A 16,345-nucleotide genomic window follows, 5' to 3' on the forward strand; every position below is an offset into this window, starting at 1 on the left:
AGGGACTGCCTGAGCTGCAGGTTCTGACGGTGAAAGCAGCTGAGAGAAAGGTGGATTCCTGCTCAGAGAGCTCCTGTGTTGGCAGCCATGCAGTGTTTACTGCAGAGGGACACCTTCCCCATTCCGTGTCTCCCTGACTGTTCCATGGCAGTGGGTCTGGCCCTTCTGAGCCTGGATTAAAGAGTCGTTTAACACCCTACGCTTTTCACCCCCTAAAAGTGCTTATACACACTGACCCTGTCACCTCAGCCTCTCATGCTGAATTAAAACGCTGAGCTTTGTAAAAACCTCGCTGAGAAGCATTCCCCCAACTCAGTTTTGAGCTGGAATGCTTTTTCACTCGGGCATCCACGTCCACCCCAGCAGCCCTGCTCTGGTTCCTGCAGGTCTGAGAGAATTGGTGGCATTAGGACACCTCGTCTTCAAGGGACCCAGCCCACCCCTGACTCAGAATTTCCCTCTTTTGTTGCTCTTTGCATCCCAAGCTCTTTGTGCCTCCTGAAACTTGCAGCAGTGGGAATTTCATCCTTATTTCTGGAGTGCTGAGCTCAGCGTTATAAAGCGTGTGTGGCCTTGCCCTGAGTTCTGCCAAACATCACTTGAGGTGGCACTTCAGAGGGTGAAACCCCTCTCTAAGCTCCTCCAGTCCCTCTGTGCTGCAGCCCTTTGACACCAGCTTCCTCAAGGATGTGCAGTGATAAAATTCTCCCTCAGTTTATCCAGCAGCACAGGCTCCAGTGCTGTGGGAAAGGAGGAATCGTTGCACCTCCCCATCATCCTGCCAGCCCCAGCTGTAAGAACTTTATAGAGAACTGATTTTGAGTTTGTTTGACAAGATCTGCTTTTTTTAAACCCATGGATGACAGGTGTTAATTATCCCATAGCCCTTAATTTCCTCATCATTTTCCAGCATCTTTCTGAGGCAACAGGGAGCAGTGCTAATCCTTCGGCTTGGGAAACATCCCCGTGTGTTTTGCTGAGGCCCAGGAAGAGTGGGAGAGCTGCTGGGAAGATGGGATGGATGGAGCGGCCACTCTCACTTCAACAGCACCTTTGGGGCCTCCCAGCAGTTTTAGTGGATTCTGCCTTTCAAGGGGTGGGCACAACCCTCTCCTTTTTCATGCATGAGGATCCCAAGCCTTCCCACACGGAGGAATTGCTGCTTTGCCAATGGAATGGCTCTGTGCCAGCACTGATGTGACAAGGTGACACCAGGCCCCTGCTGTACGAGTGGCCTGTGGCCGAGGAAAATGGACAAAACCCAGCTTTGTTGCTCCTCAGGGGACTCCACACCCATCCCATCACTCCCCCCCTCCAGTCCTTCCAGATAGATGTCCATCAGCTGGTCCTGTTCTCTGCTGCCTCCGGGCCCCCAGTGAGGTCCCCGCTGGGTCGCAGGGCCCTGCTCAGCCTGTCCCTCTGGTCAGGTCTGCCCTGTGCCCCATTCCCCAGCGAGGGGATGTGGGATCTCCCCCACACAGTGGGGATGAGCTGTGATCCCACTGCACCACCCAGGGTGGTGACAGAGCTGCCCTGGTGCTGGCCAGGGGCTCTTCCTGTCCTGGGACAGCCACCAAAGTGTCCCTCCAGTCACACTTGGGATGTCCTACCCTCATCAGGGGTGATGCCAGGCTGCCCAGGCCACCTGAGCCACTTCTGGCCACCACCAGGGCAGCTGAAGAGGTCACTCAGTGAGGCCAGTGAAGGTGGCTTGAGGGAAGGCTGCTCAACAAACAGTGAGCTCTGCACCTAAGTGCTGGCATTAATTAGCACAGGGACTGGGAACAGTGGGATTTGCTGTCTTTTGAGGTAGGAATTCATCCCAGCTTCATCTCTGTCACCACTTGCTCTCAACACCACAAATCCTGATGTTCTCCTCGATGCCTTTTATGGGAAGTGCAGAAATTAGCTAATTCCCCATTGCTCCATCCCCACTTATTAGTGCTACACGGAATTGGGTAATTATGAATAGAACTGCCAGGCAAAACGAAACTTCTCCTTTAAAAATGCATTTTAATTAACTCTGTTGGGTTCATGTGCTCCTTAGGAAGAGCTGACTGTGCCTTACTGACTGAGCTGTGCTCACACAGGAGACCACAAGCTTGGCCAAAGGGCTGCAAAAGGGCTTTGCCTTCCCTCTGGACCTACCCTGGAAGATGATTGTGGGGTGTTGCTCCTCAAAGCTTGTTTGATCTACTGAAGTTTGGTCTACTAAAGCTGAGCAGCAAAGAAACAGAAAGATACGGAATCATTGAATTACTGGGGTGGGTTAGAAGGGACATGAAAGATCACCCAGCCCCACCCCTGCCATGGGCAGGGACACCTCCCACTGTCCCAGGCTGCTCCAAGCCCCAATGTCCAGCCTGGCCTTGGGCACTGCCAGGGGTCCAGGGGCAGCCCCAGCTGCTCTGGGCACCCTGTGCCAGGGCCTGCCCACCCTCCCAGGGAACAATTCCTTCCTAATATCTGATGTAAACCTACTGTCTCTGCATGAAGCCATTCTCCCTTGTCCTGTCACTCCATCCCTTGTAAATAGTCTCTCTTCATCTTTCTTGTTGGCTCCATTCAGACACTGAAAGTCAGGTCATCCTGAAACCTTCTTTTTTCCAGGCTGGGCAATCCCAATGTGCCAGACGCAAGACTGAAAACAGAGCTGGGGCTTGGTGAGTGAGTGGTAGAGAGGTGACAACCTCTGCCCCACACAAGGCAGCGGTGGGAAGGATCCCTGGGATACCAGCAATGCGAAATATGGAATTTTACATTTCCTTCACAAAAGGCAAGGAAAGAACCCCTGCCACGCTTCCCAGCTGGACAGAGCGGTAAGGAAGCCCAGGCTCAGAGGTGGTAGAAATGAAAATGCAGTTTGCCCCTCCGGGGTGGCAGTGGGGGCCGCTCAGTCACACCCACCCTGAGCTCCCTGGCACTTCCACATCCTGGAAGGGTGATGGGGAAACTCCTGTGTGTGCTCCACTGCTGAGAGCAAAAGCAAAGCCCCTGTGGAAGCCTCACCGCTGTGGGACATTCCACAAGTTCCAGCTTTGCAATCCAAGGCTTTCTAGATGGAGACAATATCATGGATTATGGAGGCAAACTTAAAGAAGGGCAACTTTAAAATAAAATCCTCTAGGCTTGTGAGACTAAATTTTACAGCAAATGGTAATGTGTCTCTGATTCCCCTGATTGTTCCTGGCACGATGATGAAATGCAGTAAATAAATACATAAAAATAATGAGTCTTCCAGACCTTGCAGCATTCATTTTAATAGATGCTATTTAACTACACATAGAACCACAGATATCTACCTTTCAAACGCTGGTTACAAAGATTGGGAAGGCTGCCAAGAAAATGGCTTTTATTTGCCCCCAATAGATATCAAAAAGAAACAATTTATATGTTGAAATTGCCTTTATTTTTTAATCCATAAATAGTTGTTACTGACAAAAGTGGAAAAATCCTTAAGACTCTAAATTTTACTAAACTGATAATATTTTTGTTTACAGTACATACAGAATGTGCTTTTACAGGTAGGTATAACAACAAGAATAATACAGAGAAAAACAGTCAAATACTGCTCATCTTGAAGCTCGTTTAATGGTTAACCAAGAGTCTGTGCAAAGTTACAGATACAAATGTACTTCCTCTTCAGTACTACTGTATAATAAACATGGAATCCATAAACTGGGCTAAAGCACAAAAATATCCACTTAACCCCTCTTAGGAAATATTGTCCCCCAAACTAAAAATATTACAGTAAGAAGTGTCTTTCTCAGAGCCAAGAAATTCTTGCTACAAAAATGTCTCAGGGGTTTGCAGGCGGGCGGAGGCGGCGGCGGAGCAGAGGGGCAGGGGGAGCGGCTCCTCCTGGCAGCGGGGCGGGATGGAGACCTCCCGGGATGGAGAGAGACCTCCTGGGACAGAGAGAGACCTCCTGGCATGGAGAGAGACCTCCTGGGATTGAGAGAGACCTCCTGGCATGGAGAGAGACCTCCTGGGATTGAGAGAGACCTCCCGGGATGGAGAGAGACCTCCTGGCATGGAGAGAGACCTCCTGGCATGGAGACCTCTTGGAATGGAGACCTCCTGGGATGGAGAGAGACCTCCCAGGATGAGATCTTCCAGCATGGAGACCCCCTGGTATGGAAAGAGACCTCCTGGCATGGAGACCTCTTGGAATGGAGACCTCCTGGCATGGAGACCTCCCAGACATCGTGTGGCCACGGTGGAGACCCGAGGTGCTGGGAGCAGAGATCTCTTTCAGACTGACACCAACACACTCACATGGCCCCATCCAACTCTGCTCTCGCCCTGGGCAAAGCACTGTTGGCTTTTCCCAGCTGGGATTTTGGCTCGGGGAGGGCACCTCTCACAACAGAGAGAGCTGGGAATGATCCCTTCTCCCACCTGCCTGTGGACACAGCACAGAAGTGGCTGTTCCCCAGGGAGCAGCCCCAACACGGGCTTATTGCTAACAGCACTCACTAGGAAAATATTTCAGCCCCTTTCTCACACATTTCCCTTCTTTCACTCAGCTGAAATACACCTGAACACAAAATCTGTTGGTGCTAAAGGTACTTCAGCAGAGCCCCTCCTTCCAGATTAAGCACTAAATCTGAAACCAAACTAAGACAAGCAGTTTCTCCATGAGCTGAGGATGTCAAATTGATCGCAAAGAGAACACGTATTTCAAACACAACTACAGTTCCCTGGTTCATGGCGATTTTGTTTGTGGTGGTGGAAGAAGATGAAGATGTCTTCCCAGCTACCAGGAACTAACCATCTCTTACAAAAACCTGATGCCAAGCTCCTGCAGATTCCTGGTGGGAATGCTTCTGACAGAACAGAAATGTGCATGCGGGAAGCTCAGGTTCCTGGGAGCAGCTTTGCAGCCAGTCAGGCTCAGCAGACAGAAATTAAATCCAGGCTAGGGAAGGAGGGCTTACTCCCGGACAGCTGTCTCTGTTTCTTCCCACCCACCCCCATCCCCAAGTAACAGCTCATCGTTTATAAAAGGAACATTAAAACATTGAAAAATATTTCTTTTTTTTTTCCTTAAAACACGGTTCACTGGCATTAGAAGGCTTTTTATGACAAAGTCTCTGTTGCGTGTGGTGCTGTGTGTGGTTCATTAAAAACAGTTTTCCACGTTTCAAAGAATGATTCAACACAGTTTGGAAGCTTCGATTGCGACAGGGTCAGTCAGAACGTGTTGACTGCGTTTTACAGTATGTATGTGTATATATATTTATATATATACACACACAGAGTTGTATAAAACCCAGTGCAGCCACCCGGGATGTGTCGCTGCTCAGGGAATGCAAATCATTATCAGCTTGTAGGAAATAATAGAAACTTTTCTACATCCCCCTGCCCCAGTCCCTGCACATGCGCTCTGGGAACTGGACACTGCCCAGGTGTGGGTTTGCACCTGTGGGTGGAGAAAAAGACAGATCAATTCTGCAGAGTATATGACATTAATCAAGGCAGGTTATATTTTACTGTACAGAGGAATGTGGCTGCTTCCCTCTTTTCTCCTGAGTGCAGGGTGTTGTGGTGGCTCAGACATAGGGAGAAGGAAGCAGGAAGGTCGCAGTGCAGGGAACAGCATCCCTTAGAGCTGCTGCCTGCCAGGACCCTGGCCAGGAGGAGAGCAGTGGGAGACTGGGCAACCCCAGCCCGGCCCTCTCGTTCTGGGCAGACAGTGGATTGTGACACACCACACACGATGTGTCAGGACAATGACAAACAAGATTCACAAAAACACTTTGCTGCTCTACAGTTTCTGTTGTGAGAGGGTCTCAAAGCACTTCACAGCTGTTATGGTCTGATCCCTCCACAGAACTGGAAATTCCCACTATCATCATGTGTGGGCCATGGGGAACTGAAGTGCTGGGGTCCAGGCTGTGGGTCTCGACACTCGGTCCCAGGGCAAGTGTTCCTTCAGTGACAAACTCTCAGAAGGAGGAATAAGGAAAAAAAAACGACCTAAGGACAGCTGTGTGTGCTGAAATGCCACTGCCCCATCTACCAACCCATTCCAGCACACAGAGCGAGCTGTGGGAACACATGGTGCCCAGGTGGTATCCAGGGCACGGTTCCTTCCCAAGGAAATCTGCTGAAAATTTTCTGTGGTGGTGGCAGAGTCCCTGAAGAGATTTGGCCTAAAAAGGCTCCTTGTGGGACACATCTGCTTGAAACAGTTGAGTGGGTAGAAAAAAGACAAGGAAATGAGGCTAAGACTTCTCTGGAGGATTCTTGCCCAGGTAGGACACGTCAGCAGAGGGCCTGTGATATTCATTAGCTAGAACAGGAGAAGACACAGAGGTCAAATGGCCCAGGCACAGCTCAGCACCTGCACGGGCTACTTGAACGCAAAGTTTCCAAATTTGCATCTGGTCCAGTAACTTCTTAGTTCACAAATGGAACATTTAGATGAGGACTAGAGCTTGAGACACACAGCTATGGACATGGAAAGAGGAGTGTTCACCTACCCACAGCCTCCCACCATCACCTCCTCTCCGGCTCTGCCACCACAGCTCCTGGAGGCTCTACAGTGGACTCTGCTCCCCCACAGTGTTCAGATCTCCCTGGCTTTGCTTGGGCCAAGAGAGAGTGGGAGAGCCCCAGAACCTCAGCAGCGGCTACAGCCACAAGAGTTTCTCTTCTCTTCACTTCGGCCTGTGGGAAGGTCAGCAAGGGCAATGTTTTCACAGGGATTGTCTTCTGGGAGGAAATATCCAGGGCTGAGCTGAGGAGCTTGGAGGTAGTCAGGGGAGAGTAGTGTCCATCAAGGGAGGGGGGCAGGAGAGGAGGTGTGAGCCTGTTCTCTCTCATCCCTCCCATGCCATGAACTGCCACCCTGATTCACTGACAGTCCTGGTTGTTGCCCAGAGTGATTTTGCCCAAGGCTGCAGGATCTGACCCTGGAGACTGTTATTAGATTATTCCTTCCCAGCTCAGTTTCCGTCAAACAAAGCCCCAGTAACCTCTCACTGATGGAGCCCTTCTCAACACAGTCTCCATCAGATGGGGCAGGATAAAGCTCTGGAAATAGGACCACCTCCAGGACAGTCTGGGAAGGAGAAAGGCCACCTGGACACCCCGCTGAGGCCCACCTGTAAGTCCCACTGGGGTAAGGACACATGCTCCTCCCGCCTACCCTGCACCAGAAAAACCCAGTGCTGCACCAAAGCCTCCACAGGAGACTCACAGGCCCCAGGATCATTGTTTGCTACAGGACTTGGCACGTTGGACTGGGAATGTCATTAAGGCCAGGAGGTGGGAGGTATTTGAGGGGAGGGAGAAGGGCAGAGCAAAGTTCAGTGAAGCCTAATGAAGAGCCATGTAGGAAAAGAGTCAGTGTGGGGAGGTGGGACAGGAAGAGAAATGCACAGGGATGTGCTCACAGCCTGAAGTCAGTCGTCATCTCACCCAGAGGAGGGAGCGTGCCTGGCCGGATCCACTGGGGGTAGTGTGTGTGTGGTGGGGCCTCAAGGGCACGCCAGGGATGGTGTCCAGCACCCACAGCTCCAGCACCAGGTCTGGCTAGCCTTCAAACCCTCTGAGACCCTTTCCTGGCCGCAGAAGTGTGTTCCAGTGGGAGTCGGTTCTACAGAATTTGGTAGGAGCACAAATCAAAGGGAAAAAAGAAAGGAAAAACCAAAAAAAAAAAAAAAAAAAAACCAAAGCAAAGCCCAATCTGCCTGGAAAGCCAAAGGTAAAACCCTCACAAATTCTGGACCCACGAGTCTATGTTTTAAAGATTTTACAAATATACAGTATCTAATTAGCATTATATCAGATATACAACATGCCCATTAATTATAATTATGCTTGATATATAATTTATATGCATGAAATGTAACTGTCTTCATGGTTAGGATTGGGACTCAGTGGAATTGGAATTTGGAAGGTTTTCTTGGGAAGCCATTGCAGGGAGAGAAAACCACGGAAAGTTACCGACCTGCTTTTCGGTAAACAGACACCCTCAGCTCTGTGCCTCTGCTAAGGGCTGGAAAAAGATTTGCTACATATGGAGTTCTAGGCTGTAAATGGGAGGAGAAAACGTTCAGAAACAGGGGAACTGGGCCATGGAAAAGGCTATCAGGAAAAGAAACTTCTGGGGAGAAATCCTGGCTCGGTGACAGGCGTGGCAGCCTTGGCTCGCGGGGGTCTCGGTGGGGTCAGGACCTCCCCCAGCACAGGTCAGCAGTGTGGAGCTGAACGGGTTCTGGTGCTTCAGGTTCAGCAGTGGCAAGAAGCTGGAGGAAGAGTAACTCTCTTCCTCCTTCCTATTTACATGTTGGAGACACCAAGATACTAGAATGAGTGGAGAAAAGGGTCTAACAAGCATTTCAGCATATTTGTGCTTATTGAACACATCAACCCCACTACTTCCTACACTGAGAGAGCAGGCGATTTGTAGGCACTAGTATGTTTTTTATCTTATGAGTATATTTAATATAAACTAAAACTTTATTTCTCAGCCAGGCTATTCTTGTCCCTAGATCTGCCAGTCCCGTAGGAAAGTCTGCCCTTGAACTTGCTCCAAGGGTGACAAAGAACAGATGTGTGGGTGCTGACGGGTGTCAAGCAGCCTGGGGGTGACCCCAGCAGCCAGAACTTCCCTGCTTGCTACAGAAAGGCCAAACATGAGGACCAAGAACGAGGCCCTTTCCTGTATTTCCTCCTCCCTATCTCAGGCTGCTTCTCCTTGGAGCAACTGAAAAGTCCTGAATTAATGGAAACTGTGGGATAATGCAGGTGAGCCCTTGGAAGGAGCCATCGATTACTATGGCTTTCTTTGACAGAAACTGATGCACATCAGGAAATTTCCTCTGTTATCCCTCACTAGTGTCTGACTGCTGCTTCAGCTCTTCCTGTGTCACTGATGAAGGGGTGGCTTTAAAAACAACGTGGATGGGACTGTCAGAGAAGTCTTTGCAGACACTGAGTTAGTAGAGGTTATCTTGGCCTATAAGGCCACTGCAGAACGGGGTGCTGTGGCCACCCCAGTCCTTAAGGAGTATCTACAATGCACTGGGTCATGTCAAACAGTCACCTCTGTTTTGCTGGCGGTGCGGTAGTGGTGGTGGTGGCCGGGGATGTAATGCAGCTGTTCCACCGTGTTGTGCCGGCGCGAGGCGAACGCTTGGCGCTTGGCCGAGGTCGGGTTCATACTCAAGGTATTGTACAAGTTATTTGAGGCACTGGGATGGGAGTGCATTTTTGACATCCTGTAGCGATCCAAGACTGGTGTTGACACAAAGACATCTGTGTGTGACAATGCCCTGGACATGGACTGCTCGGGGTACCCCGACCGCTCCGGCGACAGCAGCGGGTCCTGGGAGTGCAGGCGCTCTGCCGACAGGAGCTGCTCGTCTGAGAGAATCCGTTCATAGGACATGCTGAACTCCTCGGGCATGATCCTCTCAGGGGACAGCACTCTGTCCTGGGACATGGCGCGAATGGGACGGCGGGGCCTGTCCCGGTGGTTGCTCTGCTGAGACATTTTGATGACGTTGATGGGCAGCGTTCCCCGGGCTGCCAGGTCGGGCAGGTGTCTCCTCCTCATGTAGTACTCATCAGCCTCTTTGTCAGCTGTGGGAAGGGAAAGGGAGAGGTTAGAAACATCAGAGTGCTGTCCCAGGGGTGAAAAAGGGCTGTGCACAGCACACAGCCCTGGAGCTGCCTCCTGGTGACACCTGAGAGACCATCTGCCACAGGCACGGACACCCTGCCAGAGAGACAGCCTGCTGTGGGTGGTGCCACCAAGGGCTTGTGGCAGACAGAGGAGTGTGCAATGCACGGGGACAGTGTAATCCCCTGGGCAATGCATCCCATCCTCCTGCACCGTGGGACAACAGACTCCATGTGCTGGGGAGGCCAGACCGCGGTGATTTACATGAAAGATGAGTTATGGAGAAATTCCCAAATGTCACCTTCACGGGAAAGAACAGGGCAGGTGACACGAGCAGACGAGGTCCCCGTTTGAGGACATGCACATCTCACCTCTGCCCTCAGACATGGGTATTCCCCAGAGCCGTGAGTGACCTCATCACATTTTAATTACCACATTTAAATATTCGGAAATGTGATCACAAAACAGGTTTGGTGGTCGTAGGATGGTCTCTGAGACACTGAATCACCTGCCCAAGGTTTCATTTCCCACTTTTTCAGTCAGCCTTGGTTGATATAATAGAATTTATCCCATGGAACATTTCTTGCTCAGTTTGCTGCTCCTGAATCTTAAACGACTCTCTGTTGCTCTGAAATGCAGCACACACCCCACACACACTCACCCTCCTTTTATTTTTTTGGCTTTGGGAGAAACGCTGCAGTCTCAGAGAGGATGTTGGCTACTGCAGCTGTATTGTGATAGATCGCTGGGATCCTGCAGCAGCTGCAATGACCTGATTCAACCAGCTTGTGACTTGAAGAAGCAACTCCACAATTGTTCCAGATTTTTTAAAAAAGCAACAACAGAAACACAAAACCTTTCTGGTTAACCCATTGGATGTTCACATGCTGGGAACTGGGGTACTGGGATCACTTACCTGGAAGGAGGCTGCCCAGAACAGCCATCCTTCCCCAAAATTCCACTGTCACAGGTGGGAGAGCACGACTCTGGTCTCCGTGGGTCAGGGGATGGAGTCACATTTAATGCTCCACACTCATCATCCTTGTGAGCCTTCTCCCTCATTGCTCTGTCTGAGGTGTTTTCCTGATGTCTCCAAAAGCATCCCCCTTCCTTTCTGGCTCATCTTAGAGCACCTCAGAGTGAGACCCACCCCAGACACCTGGCAGGAGCCCTCCTCTCCTTGGAGAAGACAGCACTGGTGTGCAGGAAGGGATTCCTCATGCAAAGGTAAAGGAAATTTCTCCACCTTACAGAAGAAACAAGGCTTGTTCCAAAGTAACCTCGTAGGAAGAGCTTGGCATGGAGCCCCCAGAGCTGGGAACACACGCAGGACCCAGCAGGGACTTGCCCTACCAGGCTTGAGCCAAGTGCTGACGGGCAAAGACATCCTCTCCTACATATCCTTAGCCAGATCCTGGGACCTGACAGAAAATTCCTTGGGAAAGTCATTTGTTTATAGGACAAATATGATAAAGATACATGGTAATGATAATAAAGAGGAGCCTTGTTATTTTCTCAGCTCCAGTATTTCAGTTTGTGGCAGGAGAAGGAAAATGGGAAAGGATGAGATGACAGAAGACGAAAATTTCCCATGCATGGAGGTTCTGCGGAGGTTAGAGTGACAAAAAGAGCAAAGCTCTGCTGCAGGACAGAGGGGGATCATGAGGCAGGTGAAGTAGGTGCTGCCTCCTCCCGCAGGCCTTCAGCAGGCCTGGTAGTTAAATATGGGTGGAAATTCCCTCTTTCTTCTGACAGAGCCATCAACCTGTAGGTTTTATGTGCCACATTGGCTGAGAGTTGAAGGCAACTGGCTGCTTGTCCCATGAGCCAGAGCTCGTGTGGTGGGTGCTGACAACATCCCAGAGCTTTGCTCACAAGACACCGGTTCAGCAAACCCTGCAGAGCCGTCACCACGCTGTGCTGGGCCATGTCCCTCACTTATCTCCTCGCCCCCTCTCCCACACCTTCCCTTCACTGCTCCCTGGCCCCTGTGCACACCCTGGAAGATCCATGAGGAGGTGGGGTTGGTTTCCTGTCTCACATCCAGAAGCAGGAGCTGAGAACATCTGTGCCGTGGCCTGTTGGCACCACTGCTGCTGCCAACCCCTTCCTCACAGCCCACACACCCCCAAGGTGTGAGGGCACCCACGGCTCCCCTGTGCTCGCTTCCTGCTCGTGGGATTTGCTCTCCAGAGCACACACTGCAGCAATGAGTCTTGATTTTTCGCAATCCAACGCTTCTTGGAAGGATGTCTCACTGCAAATGTCAGGCAGCAGCTCTCCTGGGCTCGAGCTCTTATGTCTTTAAAATCACCTTCTAGGAAGCCTGAGGGCGGGGGAAATTCCATATGGCCCCAGGAAATGGAGGCATTTTCATTCTATATTGTGGCCATAGATGGAAATGCCACACTGGGTGTGCACAGGCTCGGTAACCACGCTGGAGGCTGCCTGCAGAATGGGAATGAAGCAATTAGCACTCTGGCACTTGGCCTCTGCTCTGGATGAGAGGAGTTCCGCTGGATTTGCCCAAGTGACTCTAAATAGATGTAATTAAAGCACAGAACATCCCAAATGGAGATGTGCTTGGATGCCCACACCTGGCTCTGGTAATTGCCAGCAGGAGCTAAACCAGCTTATGTGAGGTTTACAGCTCTGAGGCTGCTAGAGAGGTGGCACAATCAGCTGAGTGAAAGTGGTTTGAAGTTGTTCCTTGCTAATTTCGAACAAACATGCAGCATGCTCTACGCTTTAAAACCTTTTGTCCATTAGGAGCATTAAAAATACCTTTTCCTTCCCTCTCCCACCCCGTGACCCTTGTACAGCCTCTTGCTGGACATGGCCAAACCTTTCAGGGAGCTGATTTAATTCCAGAGGTGCTTCTAAGCTCACTCAAGCCATGCCCCCCGTGATGCTGAGGAGGAGGAACATTTCCAGGTGTGGAAAAACTTCTCATCTCTATCTCAGAGGAGCCAGAAGAGACGGAACAGCCGTGTGTCACACCCAACAAGCTGCTCAAGGCAGCACCAGACAGACATTTCCCAGGCTGTTGGCGCTGAGGGGGTGTCAGCCGGAGCCAGGGATGGGGAATGAAGCCTGGCAGGAATATGCTGCATCACACACGTGCCTGGTGCCAAGGGAGAGCTCAGCACAGTGCTGGAACCACAGAATTCCTGCACCCAGGGGCAGCAGTGAACCAAATCCAGCTCCAGGCTGGGAAGAGTGGAGCTCCAGGAGCTTCGCCCACCGGGTGGGAAGTGTGGAGGTCTGGTTGCACAGTTGACCAAAACCAAAGTTTCTGCAGGAACTGAAACCTTGGAATCATAGAATGGTTTGGGTTGGAGGAGATCTCAAAGAGATCTTAAATTTCCAACCCCCTGCCATGGCCAGGGACACCTTCCAGGCTGATTCATGTCACCCTCATCACACCAGCACAGTCCCTGGGACAGTTGGGATCTGGTAACCCTGCCCCTTATCCTGTCATTGATGCTCACATGAGAGCAGACATTCACAATTTCAACCAAAATAAAACTCCAATCCAGTATGTTTCTCCATCAGGGTTGTGCTTAAAAATTCAAAAATGTGTCTTAAGAGGATTCCAAAAAAACAGAAATTGGGAGCAGACAAAAAGGGATCACTGGTGCAACTGCTTGGCAGGAATTTTTCTATTTTTAAATCAATCCCATATTTCTGGGTCTTTCCTTGTGTTTTTCAAACATTTGGAACTGGAATTACTGGAAATCATGCTTTCTGCACACTTTTTGGGCTTTTTTTCATTGGTTTTGTTTGGGATTTTTCTGCCCTTTCTTTGGCAGTTTCTAGAACATTGACCTGGGCTGGTCTCACCAAACCTCAGGGATGTCTGAGTGCTTCAGCTGCCTTGGCTTCAGACTCAGCTGATTTGCCCTTGGACAGCTCTTTTTTGTGGTTTTGGGGTTGGGGTTTTTTCCCATTTGGAGGGAGATCCCCAAATGAGTGCTCTTAATCACACATTCCACCTCAACCTAAGATGCCACTGCAGAAAGGCAGAGCAGAGCTCCTCTGGTGCTGGAGGTACAGAAAGGAGGCACATCTGTGGTGCTCTGGGAGGAGAAGTTGGAAAAGCCACGGGTGCTTTTTGTTCCCGTTGTTTGTTAGCATGGTGAGGAGAGGTGCACGTGTGTGTGCACGTGAGGCCCTCGCAGTAATTCCTCTGCTTTTCCTAAAGGTGATTTTCCCGGCTTTCTTCCTCTGCAGCTCCAGCACGTTTCCTCTCTGGGCTTGTCTCTCCTTGTTTTAATTGGCTTTAACACTTCTGAGCTGCCCAGGCATTTGTGATGATTCTCCAGCCAGCACCAAGTGGTTTAATATGCCTGAAAACACGAGCTTCCTTCCTGGCTGACCTTTCTCACTTAGCTGGGAAGAGCAATTCCCTGGAGCACCATGCAGGACGGAATTAATGCGGCTGCTCTTGCTCGGCCACGCTCCCACGGCCTCCCATCACTGCTTTTCCCACCTGCCAGGGCTGCCAGGGGGTGCCCAGCCCCTCAGAGACCCTCCCACGAGACCCCAGGTGGGTTCCTGATGTCTGTGCCCTGAAGGAAAAGCCAGGGAGATAAAGAGCCCTGGTCTTTCACAGTCTGTCTCCGCTAACTGGAAGAAAGTAAGTAACTTTTCCCTGCCTGGCAAGCCCAAAGAATCCCAAACAAGCACCTGAAACATAGATTTTAAAAATATCTAATGCTTTTTATCTTACCTGAATAGAAATGTTTGTTAATGACCTCTTCATAATTTTTTATTTTATTTTTTTGTAACCATGACAGGGAGTCCATTGGAAAGGAGTAATTTTAAATAAGAAAAGTGAATGCACTATGAGTAATTTTCAAACTCCTGCATTTAGATATTGCACCTTTTTTGTGTTGCCTTCAGCTCCTTCATATGGAATAAGAAAATTATCCTGCTGGCATTTTGCAAAGGGAGGTTTGGGCACTGGGTGCCTCTTTTCCTTTGGCTCTGGAGTAGAGCAGCTGCAAGAAAGTGATTCAGTGATTCTGGAGGTGCTGAGTGTATTCAGTCCCAGCAGGAGCAGGGAGGGCTTGGCACTTTCAGAGCTGAGATTATTTGGCCACTCAAAAACACAGAGTCGAGCAGCTGGTTTGGCATTTGCCAGGTGCTGTGCAGGAGGCTGGGGTGGTGCCCTGCAGAGACCACTGAAGCCCTGGGTGGGTAAATAGGTGGGAGATGCCCTGCAGTGAGCAGGGATGCCCTGCTGGGGTTGGTGGGGTGGCTATTTAAGGGTTTGACTGAACCCCTCTCCAGCCAAGAGCCAAAGACAAGCTCAGTGTCCTTGGGTTCCTGGTGACTGCCAGGTGTCCACTGACTGGGACAAGGACTGCCCAGAGGGGCAGGGAGGCCCCAGGAGCACTGACTACACTCAGGACATTTAATCTTGGCACCTTAACACAAATCTGGTTTTGTCATTTTAGACAAATATCTAGGAAATCATAGGATCACACTGTAGAATCCCAGACCGGTTTGGGCTGGGAGCAACCTTAAAACTCATCCAATGCCACCCCTGCCATGGGCAGGGACACCTCCCACTGTCCCAGGCTCCTCCAAGCCCCAATGTCCAGCCTGGCCTTGGGCACTGCCAGGGATCCAGGGGCAGCCCCAGCTGCTCTGGGCACCCTGTGCCAGGGCCTCCAGAAATTCTCATTTTGATCACCTCATACTGGGGACAATTCAAAGCAGAAATATTACAGTGCTGTGGTTTCAAGAGGTTTCCAATCCCAGGCAGTATCATCCAAGCTACCCATGAACATGGACTGTTCATCACTGGGAGGCTGAGGGGGGAGAACTCTTTTGGTTGGGAATGTGAGATCCAAGTGTTTCCAGGGAACAAAGCTCATGGCAGAAGCAGAGCTGTGCACAGGGAACATGGAACGGGGAGGAAGGCAGGTTCCAATCCCCAAATACCTCAGCTCTGGGCTCCAACACAGCTCAGCACATTCTTACTTTTAAGCACATCAGATGAATTTGCCTTAATATTAAACAGGTACGTAAGTCCCAAGTTGAGGTGCCGAGGAATGGACTAAGATATTTTTTTGTGCTACGTTTTCATTTCATCGTCTCTTCTGAAAAATCTTCCACAGATGGTTCTTATGGACAGTCCAAGGGCTTCCCTGCCACTTAATTTGGTGTCTCCCTTAGCTGGCTAAACTGGGAATGCAGATTTTGTACGGACTAAGTCAGATCTGCTTCTCATCCTCCCCTGCCCTCCCCTCAGTGATCCATTGGAACACCTAAGTTATTTCTCTAAGTTCAGCACTGTGACTCCATGGCTGCATCCAGAAACTGCTCATGGAAACCACAGAGCAAGGGTGAGTCTGCAGAGAGCATTTCCTGCACAAAAATCACTCATTTCAGAATCCCACCGAAGCTGAAGAGTTTGAAATCGGCAAAGGGGATGAACTGGAGCATTACAGAACCATTGGCAGAACAATGCAATCCATAAAACAGCAGGAAAGGAGAGATGCTAACGAGTGTGCATAGGGCAAAGCTGCTGGAATACCCAAAACACCCTGTGGATCTGAGCATGGAACGGGCCAGGAGGAGCTCAGGACACACAGCATGGAACAGAAAATGGATCTCAGCATGGTGCAGGTCAGGAGCAGCTCTGGACACACAGCATGGAACAGAAAATGGATCTGAGCATGGTGCAGGTCAGGAGCA

At 50.4% G+C, this 16,345-nt stretch overlaps 1 protein-coding gene across 1 annotated transcript in view; it reads right to left on the reverse strand.

The window, feature by feature from the left end:
• Nucleotides 1–3,240: 3,240 nt before the first annotated feature.
• SHISA6 (shisa family member 6) overlaps nt 3,241–16,345 on the reverse strand; it is a gene marked incomplete at its 5' end in the record, with an annotated part of 180,334 nt that continues 167,229 nt past the window's right edge. Inside the window, one exon of the mRNA XM_042022086.1 lies at nt 3,241–9,597. Coding sequence (XP_041878020.1) covers nt 9,047–9,597 — 551 coding nt within the window. The remainder of the gene's footprint in view (nt 9,598–16,345) is intronic.

Source organism: Corvus kubaryi, unplaced genomic scaffold (assembly GCF_017639235.1).
Source record: "Corvus kubaryi isolate FWS band 111438036 unplaced genomic scaffold, C.kubaryi_AGA036_p1.0 37187, whole genome shotgun sequence".
Taxonomy (NCBI): Eukaryota; Metazoa; Chordata; class Aves; order Passeriformes; family Corvidae; genus Corvus; species Corvus kubaryi.